This window comes from Cebidichthys violaceus, unplaced genomic scaffold, assembly GCF_023349555.1.
Source record: "Cebidichthys violaceus isolate CVI_PGR_0920_01 unplaced genomic scaffold, fCebVio1.0.p SCAF_140, whole genome shotgun sequence".
Lineage (NCBI taxonomy): Eukaryota > Metazoa > Chordata > Actinopteri > Perciformes > Stichaeidae > Cebidichthys > Cebidichthys violaceus.
The window spans coordinates 130796-145071 of NW_027176308.1; the positions used below are offsets into that span (position 1 = coordinate 130796).

The 14276-nt window shown below is 41.9% G+C and overlaps 1 protein-coding gene across 1 annotated transcript in view; it reads right to left on the bottom strand.

The window, feature by feature from the left end:
• Nucleotides 1-329: 329 nt before the first annotated feature.
• LOC137871445 (uncharacterized) overlaps nucleotides 330-14276 on the bottom strand; it is a 124160-nt gene continuing 110213 nt past the window's right edge. The window contains exons 22-24 of the mRNA XM_068709244.1: nucleotides 10450-10588; nucleotides 10096-10209; nucleotides 330-378 (exon numbers count right to left, since the gene is read on the bottom strand). Of these exons, the coding sequence (XP_068565345.1) occupies nucleotides 10136-10209; nucleotides 10450-10588 (213 nt within the window). The 3' untranslated portion in view covers nucleotides 330-378; nucleotides 10096-10135. The remainder of the gene's footprint in view (nucleotides 379-10095; nucleotides 10210-10449; nucleotides 10589-14276) is intronic.

Here is a 14276-nt window from a genome sequence, read left to right on the forward strand (position 1 = left end):
CTTTTTCTACTCAAGACTTTTTTTTCTTTTTTTTCTACTTTGCGAATGCATTGTTTTACTGCAAATTATAACCATAAAAAGCCTCTGATCCCCCATTCTGTTAAATTAATAGAATTACGCAAAAAATGTAATGATAGCAATTAAGTCTTGAAAATGCAAATTTTATAGTCAAGGACGATTACCTCATTTATAGCATGTGCTGGAATGATGCCAGACGAAGGTAATTTAGATCCGGGTTGCTCACGGTTACATCATGATGAATATGAGGCGAGCGGGGCCTCATCACGCACCTCAAGTCGCCCAACTCTCAATCAAACGGAGAGGCCGGGGCGGAGTTTAGGGGGATGAGGAGCATGACTGCTGTCAGGGACAACCCTTCTGCAGGAGAGAAAGACATACATCAGCAATAAATGGGACTGAGGGAGGAGGAAAACTGCAGGTATGCTCCAAAAGGTGGGAGTGCGAGGGCGTTTTAAATGACTGCGAAGGGGCACTTCTGCACTGACCATAAGCTTTAAAGGGCCTGTTCTTGACTTCTGTGACTTTACAAATATTATGCATTCCAGCAACTCCTCGGCAGAAACTGTAATGTATTTTACTACGAATGCTGACATTTTAGAGCGAAATGGATTCTAACACAGGTTTGATGGAAGCCTCCCAGGACGACACTGCTTTGCCATCTTCAGCGCGCCCTGTTAACCTCGTAATGTTTATTGCCCAGGATTAAGAATTCACATCTAAACTCCACGCCCAAATGACATTTAAATGCAAGGATTTTTAAACCGTAACTGCGTTTGGCTGAGTAAAATACCCACGTTAGTTAATTATTCGAGAGAGGCAGCTGGAATGGCATGAATCTTTTATGGGGGTCTGCCTGGTGCCATGATCTCTAATAGCTTAACATTTCACTTTAGCACTCCCTCCGTGCTAGTACACTCTTCTAATCAACAACTGTTTTACAAGCTGGAGCGTGATGCAGGGGGCAGCATGGCACTAAGGTCCAAATCTGTCTGACAAAGCAAAAAAAAAAAAAAAATCACCAGGAGCAGGGACACTTTCATTTTGTTGTAACAATTTCTCAAAAAAAAATTCCAGTGAGTTAACATCTACATTGGGGTTAGATATTTCCCACCTACCGGTCGTATAATGTTTTCACTTGATTTAGTTTGATTTCACCTCCGGGGAGCTTTAATCGTGGAAAAAAGCACCGAGATAAAATAAGAGAAATAGCACAAGTATCCCTCCTGTTTCTTTTAAAACTGGAAAGACATTTAACTAACATTTCACCCAGGTCTGGCTATTACACAGTCTATTGACATACATTGCACCCGGGTTGGGCTCTTTCTCAACCCCATCCATCGGTCACACAGATTGTCCCCTGGTAGGCAGAGGCCTGCGACGTTAATGGAAATGGGGCGATGCTGGGAGCATAGAGCCTGGAGAGGCCTGGATGATCCCTCAGGCCATGGCTGCCACGGGATGAAATAGAGAGACTATTACAGCGGAGTTGTAAAGCCCCACACGCTCCACGCACTATCATAATAGAATATTGATTCTATCAGATGCCAGGCCCGGGCCTGTCCCCGCAATGAAGGAAAGAGCACTAAAGGTCATTGTGTAAAAAGAACAGAGTGGGGGAGAGAGACAGAAGAGCACAGAGCTAGAGAGGAATAGAATGGAGTGGACAGGAAAGAAAGAGTGGACTACTGCTGTTGTGATGCTATTTCTGTAATAAGAGAATGCATCATGCTGTGAGAGCGCACTGTAAAGCCATTAGAAAAAGTAAAAGGACAAGTAGAAATGAGTTCAATACTGTATGAATAAAGTTGAACCAATTTGAACACATTTTTGCTGTTCAATTAAACTATCTTTCCTTTTCTTTTTTTTTTTTTTACATTGCTGCATCTGTCTCCACAGCCATAAGTAACAAGGAAGCAATTTCAACCATTAATTGTTGATCAAGGCGGTTGGGAAAAGCGCCAAAGGAAAAGGATGACAAATAAGCGCCCACCACGCGAACAGCAGTACAAATTACACCACAAGCAGGAGACGTTTATGCTTGATTGGAGCAATTTAATGTTTTCGGAAAAAAAAAAAAAAAAAAAAAAGCTTGCAAATCCTGGGAGGACAGTTAAGGAAATGACTTTTTAATCATCCAAGGAGCCGCTGCGCCTTGTCTCTCCTGATGGCCCCATATTGAAGACTTAAAGTCATTAGGAGAAGGAGTATTGGTGGAGGCCGTTCTTAGCAACAGTTGGACTGATGTTACTAAAAGAGACAACTTTTTATGGTGCGACTAGTCCGACCTGAACACAAAGCAGTTTTTTTTTCTAGATAATTTAAAATCATTCACCGCACGATATAGATGTTAAGTGTTTTTGTTTTGTGCACGCTTCTCCAAAACTGTGGGCGTGCCGACCGCCCACCTACTGTCGGTAACACACTGACCGTTCAAAACACCCAAACTATCCCTCTAAAATGTAAAGTATGCTTTTAAAAGAGGCTCAAACTCATAAGCCATACAACAGCATAAGCCATCGCAGTCTGTCTGCAACCACCCAGTCAGGGGGAGCGCATGTTTAACAATACCACATTAGGCTATTGACTAATCTTTGCTGTGACATTATGGCCTGTTCAAACTTCATGATGAATTCTGTTTTTCCAGGGCCCTCGGAAAATATATTCATGAAATTTCAATGTCCGATGAAACAAGTCATCTTTTAACCAGTGCTGGACTGTGACATACCATTCCTCATTTCTACTCCAGACAAGGTGTTATTTTAGTCAAATAAATATCCATTTGTCTTGTTGTATTTTTTTTTTTTTTCTTTTTTTCTTTACCCTCAATTCATACACAGCCCCGGTAATTGAACAGTAGTCGTTGTCGAGGGCCTGGGCAAATGAAACCGCTATTGTAGCATCAAAAATAATCAATTTGATGAGTCTTGTATATACTCCCATACTCAAAGTAATGTGATATTGATTTGGCGCTCTGATATAGTACTCCTCTTCGGCACCAGAATGATTACTGGCTTCAGACAAATTCCAGCACAATCTTTTATTCCCCAGCTTTGCTGGGCCACGTCTTTTGTCTCAAATCACCGTTGCCAAAGCTCCTATTCCACTCCGAGCCCGACTTTGTGTGTGTTTGTAACGCACTTGGACAATAAAAGACTCTTTTTTTTATTGCCAAACAACAGCAGGAATACAATTTGCACCGATCCGTCTGCATCAAACCATTTTACACGCAACTCAATTTGCATCTAAAAGACATGCAATTTCATATAGTGTGCCTCTCTCTCTCTCTCTCTCTCTCTCTCTCACTTCACCTTCACACACAAACACACACACAGGCGTACCTTTAAGTTATTATGTTTCATAGTGGTGTGAGGCATTGTGGATGGTAGCTCAGAAAATCTAATACATTATTTAAATCCAAATCACCCTCCCCTGTCCGGCCATGTTATAGATGACAATGACGCTGCCTCTCTCTCACACACACACACACACACACACACACACACACACACACTCTCTTTTCTTTCTTTCTTTTATCCCCTTTCTCGCTGTCTTTAGCTCTCTTTTCCCTCCGAATCAAAGAGATGCCAAGGACCAAAACAATCATAAGGATGGAGTGATGGTTGGAGAGTAAGGTGAAGGGATATGGGATGATGGATGCATGGACGGATGGACGGATGGAATTCAGGGGTGGAGAGACAGAAAGTTAGATGAATGAAAGAGAAGGAGTGGGAGAGATGAGTGATGGGAAGGAGGGATGACGAGGGAGAGAAGGAGGCTGCAGAGGAAGACAGAAAGATGGCAGGCTTCAACACCAGGCCAGTCCGTATTGATTAGTGTGTGTAATAAAGAAAGCGAGACACTTGGCCCCAGAGAGGACATGGTTCACTAGGTGTCTGCTTTAACAAGGACTGTATGAGTGTGTGAGTGTGTGTTTGAGATCTGAAGCCGCTAAATATGCCGATGCGTGCATTTTACACAAAGAAATGCCTATGGGTGTCTACAGAAATGAATAAATGAAAAAGCATGTGTGTGTGTGTGTGTGTGTGTGTGCAAGTGTGTATGTGTCTGTTTGTTTGTGTCGGCCCATGTACAGAGCACGCAAGCGTGTGTGTTTGTGCACGCTGCAGGCTGCATCCCCTATGTGCCGTGCATGAAAACACCTCACACACACAACGGGGGCGCTCATGGAAAAATCAATATGCTGGTGATAGAAATATGCTAGAATGTTCTCTAGGTGAGAGATTGATCTGAGCTCCACAGAGGGTCTGTCCAAAACCAAATAATGGTTAGGGGCCAGCGACCTCCAGAATCTCTACAGAAAACAATAATTATAACCACACCGCGTATGCCTGAACTAAGCATAGAGGACACGATCAATGAAGGCTAAATGCTAACACTGTAAAAGTGGTGTGCTCAGCATTAATAAGAAAAAAACTGGAGCTTTCAACAATTATCAGGTCCACACTGTAATTGTCAAGATTGGTGTTTTAAAGGGTCCGTTCACCCAGATGACAAAAAAAAAAAAAAAGGATTCTCTGCGCGAAGTTTTGCTATTATTAATCCAGGTTTTGAGATCCATCCATCAATTTTTTTTTTGCCCCCCCGAGCCACCAAAATACAACAGAGATGAATGAAATTTCATTTGTGGTGCTCACAGCGCCACTATTTCTTTAGTAGAAAGTACTTCTGTTTGCAGCAAATAAAACCAAAACTGTTCATTTTAATAAAGTGACCCTTTAAAATGACCATTATCAGGACATGGCTCTCATGTCTGGAACTGTATGGCTGCACTGTATAGTGCCCGGCCTTCCTGAAAACTGATTTAAAGTTCGATAAAAGCTTCAGTTCCAGTTTCTACATAAATTACCACCATCTTATTACAGACCCATTTAACATAAGCAATAATCAATACAAAGACTACTCAACAGTTGTTTTTTTTTCACTTGATTCAGTGATTACATTTTAAAGAGTTCATTGACGACTATAATACAGAATGTCTTCTAAAAATGAGGATAAAAGGAGCCAAAACAACCGGCATCATGATCATTTCATACTGCCTGTAAACCAGCATCTGGTTACATAATGAATATTCAGTAGAGTTGGATGCACGTATGCATGGCTGCAGTAGCCACCGGTTTGGCTCTCCAGCACCTTGCACAATGCATGAGCAACAGAGCTGCACACCGTGCTTCTACTCTATGAATACATCAGATGAAGAACACTTGTTCAAGAGGAGGAATGCGTGTTTCAAGTCAGATCGAAATCAAATGCATAATGTGTTCAGGTCACAGATCCATAGACAGCCTCTTGGCATTCTTGTTGGCGATGCCCGTGTCCAGCTCGGCCCTGACCGGTGCAGGAACACAAGCTGTCTGTGTGGCAGATAGACGGATAGAGAGAGAGAGAGAGAGAGAGAGAGAGAGAGAGAGAGAGAGAGAGAGAGAGAGAGAGAGAGAGAGAAGCAGAAACCCTGTGCTGGCGTGAGGAGGTTCAGTTGCTCTGTGTGGCAGAAAACTATCTGCGCCCAACCCTCATCATCAGGCATAGCCGGATGAAAATAGGATCTCAACAATATTTTGTCATTTTATTCAATTATGCTACAGATGGCAACTGGTTTCCATATGAAAAAAAGTTGTCTAGTCTAAATGTTTGGTTCAAAATATTGTATGAAAATGCCCAAGTCAAAATTGTAAGTAGTTCTTGTTAATCCCGAAGGAAAATATGCTAACATATAAACGGGTCTTCTTTTCTCAAGGCTGGATTGGCCAACAGAACATCCTGATATCACCTAGGCAGCCTATCATCAGCGCAGCCTCTATTTGAGTGATGAGTCTCCTACAGGAACCAACAGCTGTATGTGCAAATCATGCATATAAATCAATTACAGGGGCCCTATGTACTTTAAATGCACCCATTAATTAAGCAATGTCAAACACAATGAACCGTGAAGTTCATTACATTTTTAGCATTCAAACCCGGGATTATTTGAAGAGTGCATGAGAGAGAGGGAGACGGGTTTACCTAGTGATTAGCCCCATAGCTCACTGTCGGGCAGACGCCAGCGGAAATTTTCACGAAAGCTGTTGCGAGAGGAGACAGAACAGCAGCGAGCTGTCTCAGCAATCTACAAAAGGGTTGATCAAAAGGAAAGGAAAGGAACAACAACAACAACTACAAAATGATGGCTGTGCCTACTTTTGAGCTTTCAACAAAAAAAAAAAAACTGCCACAGAACCATCCATACACGTTCTACCGGGAGGATTGATGTGAGTCCATTTTCTTTTTCTCACTTGTCATTTTGTCAGAGCCAGTGAGATTTTTATGCGCACAGAGCTACTGAACATCCATTCTGTGACTAGTGATGTGTGAAGTATATATTTACATCAGAGCTGTAAGACAATTTTTAAAATGTCATCTTTTCAGAAATTTTCTCAATCCTTCAAGTGAAGTGACGATAAGAATCCACAAAACTGAGGCTGTTCTTCCAACAGCAATATGCAGGTGTTTTGCGTATGGATGTGTGTGTGTGTGTGTGTGTGTGTGTGTGTGTGTGTGTGTGTGTCTGCATGTGCGTCCGTGACCTCTGTGTCGGTTCGTGCCAGGCTGTAGTTTGGTTCAAGTTGCTGTGAGATGACAGGAGAGGTTGGGGGTGTTGGGGGAGTGCAGAGAGAAGAAGCTGGGCCCAGCTGCCTGGCATTAAGCAATGACCTCTGCATAATGAAAGATGGCGACAACATTTCCCACTCATTACAAGGTTCCACACTGTGACAAGATTTGCATATTCATATATTTTTCCCTCCACCTCCCCACCCCGTTTTTTTTTTTTTCACCACAAATTATTTTTTTCCTGTGAGCAGGACATCTGCCTCCCTGACACTGCTCTGGAAGAGGAGAAATAAATAAATATGTGTGCAGAGAGGCACATGATCTATCCAGATGCCACAGAAATATGGCACGATGTTGACATCTCCGCACACCCCGACCGTGTGTGTTTTCCACGGCTTAAGCACCAGGAAATCATGTTCGGGGTCAGTGGAGAAGAATACAGTTTGGGCAGGAAAACCTGACAGAGGTCTGGAATGTAAATCTGGTTTGCATATTATTGTTCTACCACAGGGACATAAATGCCACCGTAATACTGGTGTTGCAGGTTACGCAGAGTTGGGGTCGACTCAAATTCATGTCATGTGTTGCTGAGCTGCTTAGACCGGCTCTCTCATGTAACTGGCTTGGTCTAATCTTAAATCTGAGGCGAGTTTTCTTTGTATAAATTATTATTAATAATAAAAGAGCCCTAAAACACACATATATTTATAGTCAAAAGTTGAAAATCACAAATTAAAGTCTTTATTTTTTTTTTACATTTTTAAATAATGTATGTTAAAACAGCGGTTGAGATTTTTTCAAAAAAATAAAGAAGTCTAGTAGACATACATTAGGTTACACATATTTAATTATCAGACTTCCCTGATGGATGTTATTCAGTTTTCTCTGATCAAACAACATCAGAACAGCAAAGCTCCTCCACTCCGTACAAGACATAATTACATTTCAACATCAAACAAAAAGATGTCACAAATAAAGTTGGGTGAGCAGAAGTATATGCAAACACAGTAAATGTACAAAGTTCTTCATCAAAAGAAATGCATTAGTGGTTGCCTTAAAAAAAACAATCAGAAAAGGTCTAGAAAGAAGAAGAAAAAAAACACACAAAGCAGCAAAAGTGGGAATTTGAATCCCTTTTATTTAGTTGGTAACTTTAATTCAAATGAATCAGGCTGAGCTGTACCCGCCAACCGTGCCAGAAGAGTCGCCGATCTCAACGTGCAGCATAACGATCACCGCAGCACTTCTGAATACAAACTGTTTTATGTGAACACCTCAAGCTGAGGGCTACATAAATATAGAATTAGACAAAGTGTTATTTTTTTTTTTCTTTTTATGTTTTATTTTTCCCCTATTTTCACACTCTCCAGCAACATCCCCAGGTTGGGTTGGCTCTAAGCAGATGCAGGCACTTACTTCAAAAAGTTGCAGCTCCCTTATGATAGCTCTGCAAAAAGGTTTTCTTTTAACTTAAATCAGCAAATGTGTGGAGCAGAGACCTAGCGGCGTGTTTCTCTCCCCCAGAAATAATTGCTCCCAGGGATCAATTTGAAATTTAAATTGTGGTGAAACGGTGTTTGTCATTAACAATCAAATATTTGAACCGTTGAAATACCTTTGCCCCCACTGTATCTGCACCGTCTGGCCCCAGTTGGAAAATATTGCAGAGGGCATTGTTTTGATGATGAACTGAAAAGTTGGTGATACTCTCAGAAAACATCAAACAAGAGAAAAAGCAGGAGTATGTTAAAAAAAATCATCAAATATTATAGGTTTATATAACATTATTAACATATTAAAAACAGACCAGAGCTATTTGTATGCGTTTTAGCTGCGTTGATGTTGCTTCTGAGACCAACATCGTGTTGCACATATACTGTACTATTGAAAACAGACATACTGGGGAAATAAAAAGAACAGGAGAGTTGAGTAAGAGGATAAGAAAAACACGGAGAGGGAGAGAGGTAGCAAAGTAGGACAAATGGAGAAAGAGAGAAGAGCTTCCTGTCATCTCTGAGAGCCAGCGTCTCTGCTTAATGTTCATTAGGGGGCTGATTGAATTGGGGGGTGTAGCACTGTCACTGTTAATGGAGTGATCTCTAATTGGAGCGCATTAGCTCTATAGGTTCTGGCTAGTGTCAAAGGCAGACAGAAGGACAGGATGCAACACCAGAGTCTAACACGTCCTGCCAATGCTGAAAATACACCAAATTAAACAAAACGTCATTATCTGTTGAGCGTTGGCACACAGCGGACACAAACAATCAATGAAGTCCCTGCGTAATTGTGCCTACATGTGGCGCTTTCCTCATTTTGTACTGCAGATGGACTGATAAATCTAGAGCCCTGACGTCTAATTTATCTAAATGTTTCGGGTTGGGGAGGCCGCCGGTGATCAGAAACAGAGGCGTTAGGTGTGCGAGAGAGAGAGAGACAATGTGTGTCCATATGCACTGTGCTGCACCCCCCCCCCCCCACACACACACATCCAAACCATGGCTGGGATGGTTTAAACATGGAGGTGGAAAAGCAACTTCAAGGCCAAAGTAAGGTGTGTTTTCTGATAACGACGGGGGCACGAATGGTCGCTATCGCCATGCAACAAGACCAAGAACTTGATCTGTAATGGCTGCCCATAAAGGCCAATCATCGTCAATGAAAATGGCAGGTTATTAAGATCCGATCTTAGGGAAGGGGTGGGGGCTATGGCTTTAGTATGATAGGTTAGCCATCTATAAAACCTTTAAAGCCTGGCCCTCAACGACATCAGTCCCGATTCCCATCTCCCTGCGCCCTGTGCCAGAGACACATGCTAATAAGCTCACAACCTTTAATTAAGCAATATGTGTAAGTAGGCAGCCATTATGGCCTGATTTGTGAGCCACTTCATTACACTGAGCACCGGCTAGCAGACACATATTCAATACAAATCAAGCTGGCCTGAATATTATCCTGCTTAATGTGAGGCCAATATTGATATTTTATCACTCGTGTTCTGATTAGTGAATTTTAGAATCTTCATTTTTCAATGTGTTGAGACAGCGCTGAACACCTAACGACCTGCATTCACTGGAAGTGTTGCTGGACGTTGTTTTATTAGGTTACAAACTAGTTCACAAATACTATTTGTGTTTACTTGCTGGGGTATGCCAGAGCAAAATAATATAAAATACTGTTTTTGGTTGCCGTTATTCTGATGAGTCCACTTTCAACTAGGCTGTAAAAAGGTATTGTACCCTGGAATTGCTACACAAATATACAGTACACACACATTTCATTACTACTGAGGAAAAAAAGTTGTTGAAAAAAGTTAATGAGATCTTTTGTACCACATTTTCCAGCTGATGGCAGCAATACAGCACATTTTAATCACTGTTGTTGATATTTAAATTATTCATGAAATGTAACAACTACTGCAGTATATTGCAGAGTCCTCAAGTCAAACAGACGGTTGATAAGATGACTTACATTAGTTCAGGGTCCAACTAGCTCTTCCTTTGCTTTGGTTTCATTGGTTGAGGTCTTGCAGTGCAAAACTGGAGCCACACCCACTTCCTCCTACTGGCTCAACACGATTGGACCCTGAGGGAACGAAACACCTGATGAAACTGTGCAAATTCTACTGAACAAACAGCAGGTAGGAAAAAGCTTTACACAAGTAAGAGGGTCACAAGTGTGTGTGTGTGTGTGTGTGTGTGTGTGTGTGTGTGTGTGTGTGTGTGTGTGTGTGTGTGTGTGTGTGTGTGTGTGTGTGCGTGAGAGAGATGAGGTGACAAGGACTATTGATTGTGTACTTTGTGTGCTCTCAAATGTAACACTCACACCCAAATACTTTCTTCCGTTTCCGTAGCCGGTGCGGGGCACTCGCGCCTTCCTTGTCCTCTCTCTGATTGGCCGAGGCCTCAACCGGGCAGGGCACCATCCTGGTTGCACTGTCCGACCCTTCCACATCACCAATCACCTTCAGAAAAAATAAATAAAACGCACGGGCCGCGGGAGTCAGCAAGGCAACACGAACGTAAGCTAAACAAGAAATGAACAGTGCACGGACTGTTTCAGGACACCCAAGGGCCCGTATGCATCGAGCATCTCAAAGCACAGGTTGAACTTGGATGACAGTGACTGAGATTGGCAGGAGAACTGCTATCTTCCTCGAGGCCTGCGAGTAGTGTTGTCATGCATAGTCTCTACCTCTGTCCTGGTGCGTAGAGTGAACTTGGAGGAGAAGCAGAAATGGAGACTTTATATGACACACTACCTCCAGTCCCAGAGGGGAAACGGCTCTCACAACTCTGGGTTGGCCTACTTATGTACAGTGATACGAAATACAACTTAAATCTCACTGGTATAAGCCATGATAAAATGAAAGATTGAATTATACATATATAAGGAAATACATTCAAATAACTAATGAGCAGACATTTAAAAAAAAAAAAGTCAAAACGACGTCTGCATTCTCTCCACACATTCATCAGCTCTAAATGTGCAGCTAAACAGCATCAAGTAGTCACAAGGTAGGCTGGCACTTTTATAAAGTTGCAAATTACACAGATAGAGCAGCAATTGAGCAAACTTGAAAAATGTGCCACAGAGTGCTTCTTTATCTAAAACTAGTATAAACCTGCCAGATAATTACATGCAGTGTACTTTGGAGAAGTCCTCCTGCTAAGCAGATATGGCTGCCAGGGAGGCATTAATCTCCTCATGCAACATACAGTATGAAGCCAAGGACATCCCCCCTCTTTCTCTCCCTCTCTGTGTCTCTCGTAACCACACACACACACACACACACACACACACACACACACACACACATGCAGAAAAGACATCGCTCACAACGCATAGAGAGCACACTCACTTCCTGTATAAATCATATTCATATTTCTGAGGGCTGCCGATGACCTCACGGCAAATGAAGCGTGGGTCCTCAGCTCCGCAGCGGCAATCAAATGTGCAGCAGAGTAATTACAAAAGAGGGGTAGGAGGGAGAATTGATGCGGTTTGTCAATTAATGTTGCTGCAAGGTGTTTTTTTTTTTTCTTCTTTTTTTCCAAAGGTTAACTTCTTCATATTCTCCGCATTATAAATTAGGTCAATATTGGTCCGGCGAAGAGTCGTGGCCGTGTGCAGACGGGCGCTGGGCTGAGTCATGCAAAGACAAGACAAAGGCTCCTTGTTAATGAGAGATTTGATGGCATATCATGATGATGAGGTGTCCCTCATGAAAGCACGACCCTCTGTGCTTCGCCCTCCATTTCTCATATTCTCTGATCATCTGATCGTCATTATTATCATCGCAATTATCAGCTCTGTCACCGTCATTATAAAAATCTACAAACTATAAGGGGATATCCTCTCCTTAATTATACAAAACATGCATAATACAACACAGTCCTCCCTGCTGAGGTTATGATAATGAAATGCCATACACACTTAAAACCTTACTATGTGAATAAACTGCATACTTTTTGTTTCTACAAATGGTTAAGCACCCCCCCCCCCCCCCCCCCCACACAAAGGGGAGGAAAAAAACTAAACACAGCTGAAATTGCAGAGAATAGTGTTTTTATTTATACAAGTCGCTGGAGATGCTCATCATCAGCGTTTTTTCCGAGCCATAAATAATTTGCGGAGAGAGGTAATATTCAAGCTGGCAGAGCCTTAGTTGTGCATCTTTAATGGAAGTTTTACAGAAGCTGAGCCAGTTCTTGCATATGCTGCTGCCTCCCAGATGGAGGAAAGGAGACAAAAGGGGCACAGTTGGCTTGTCCTATCTTTTTATAAGTCCATCGACACTTAAATGCTAGCCCCGGAGAAAAAACGACACAGGGGGACATAAACCCACTGTGGTTTTAGGAGGGAAGATAATGACTTTGCCTGCATTAATTTCTACATCAGCCATCTTGTTTCCTCAGACAGAGTGGTTATGAGGCCTTCTCTGAAGGTCCTAGGTTATATAGATGCATTTCCCTGCATAATTTCGGCCCTAACAGTTGTTGTCAGCAGTGCATTTTGCGAGTTGGCAGCTGGGGAACATCTGTTTATAGGTAATGAGTGTTTGAAAAGCTACACCTCACTTTACCTTTAATGTCTTTTATTGGAGCACACTGATGGGAACGTAGCTTTAACTTTTTGTATTGTTGTGATTCAGCGAGAAGATTCCTTCAACATGGTCAATATTACAAACACCTGCCCTGGGCAACGCGCTGAATGGGAGCATATGATGGATCATTAATATTAACTTTCTTTAAACAGAATTCAATATGCAAGTCAATAAAGACTTCATTATCGTTATATTTTTTACTACACAACCACAACTCCTTCCACTGCGCTCCTACTTCTTGCTAACGATGCAACACCGAAAGACCAAACAAAAACCTTTCAGTCAACATTGCTGCTTCAATAATGGCTGAATAAACAACAGAAATATTTAGTTTCTCATGACTCTTGCTCAGTTTCTCACTCTCCAGCAAATCAAACAGGGCACACCTCGCTGTTCCGTTACGTTCAAACAGTGTCTAACAGTGTCTATAGCTCAGGGCACTTCTTCCAGGACTTGCTTTTTAATGTGTTCGTTTAGACACATTTTGGATGTAAATTTGCGTGTATTTTGCAGAGCAGCTGGCCCCTTGAGCTATGGTCATGTTAGTCTAAGGGAGGAGCGAGTCCTTCGGGGCACTGGCGGCCAGGACACTGCCTGAGACAACAGAGCTCTTTAAAGGAAATGAGCCGTCTGTCAATATTTCCTCAGTAAATGGAAACAGACTCCTTAAGTGGGATTAGTCTTTTTTACTTAACTGGGAGAGAGGAGTCACGTTAATACACAGGAGAATGATGTTTTTTATCACTGTCGTCCTCCTATTTCAACTGTCATGTACGCAGACGACATCAAGATTTCACAACAGTATATAGAAAACAATGAACACATCGTAGATACCACTACTAATAATGATAAGCAGAACAAAAGAAGTCTGTGCATAGTAGGCTACCTGTTCTACATTGACATGTTAATAAAAAGTAATGATACTGACACCGGCTTTTATATACATACACACATCAGCATATTTGGCTGAAAGTAAAACAAATGAAATTCTTTTTTTATTGCCAAAATAAATTGGATTCATGCTATATAATACTTAGTCGAGTAACATAGCAGTGTAAATACATCACCATGAAACATGCTATTGGATAAGTGAATATAGTAATACGCCTATTCAGGAAAACCCATAAAATTGCTTTAAAATGTCATAAATAAAGAACAGAGAGGAACTTCTCTGCATCACTATGGTCACTGCATCGCATGCAGTAGTAGAGCATTTTTCTATTTCATTCTATATTCTCTTTATCTATTTAATTTTTGTAGAAGTGCCGGCACGGCTGTTATTTCTCTCCGAGGAGCTGTCACCTTACATCTGAAGGCCAGTTTGTACACAGCACCCTGTCGCAGTGTGCGTACCGCTGCCAGAATTATATAAAGCACTAATAAAATCAGCTCAAGTGTTCTTCCGAGTGCTGGGGATGCCCTTTGGTGATTCCTGGATCTTGCTCTATACATAAAAAAAACCCAGTCTATATATTCAGGAGAGGATTAGTTTTGAATATGTAAAGTGGGGGTCCGTGCTGCGAGGCGAAGGGGAATGGCATAGTGC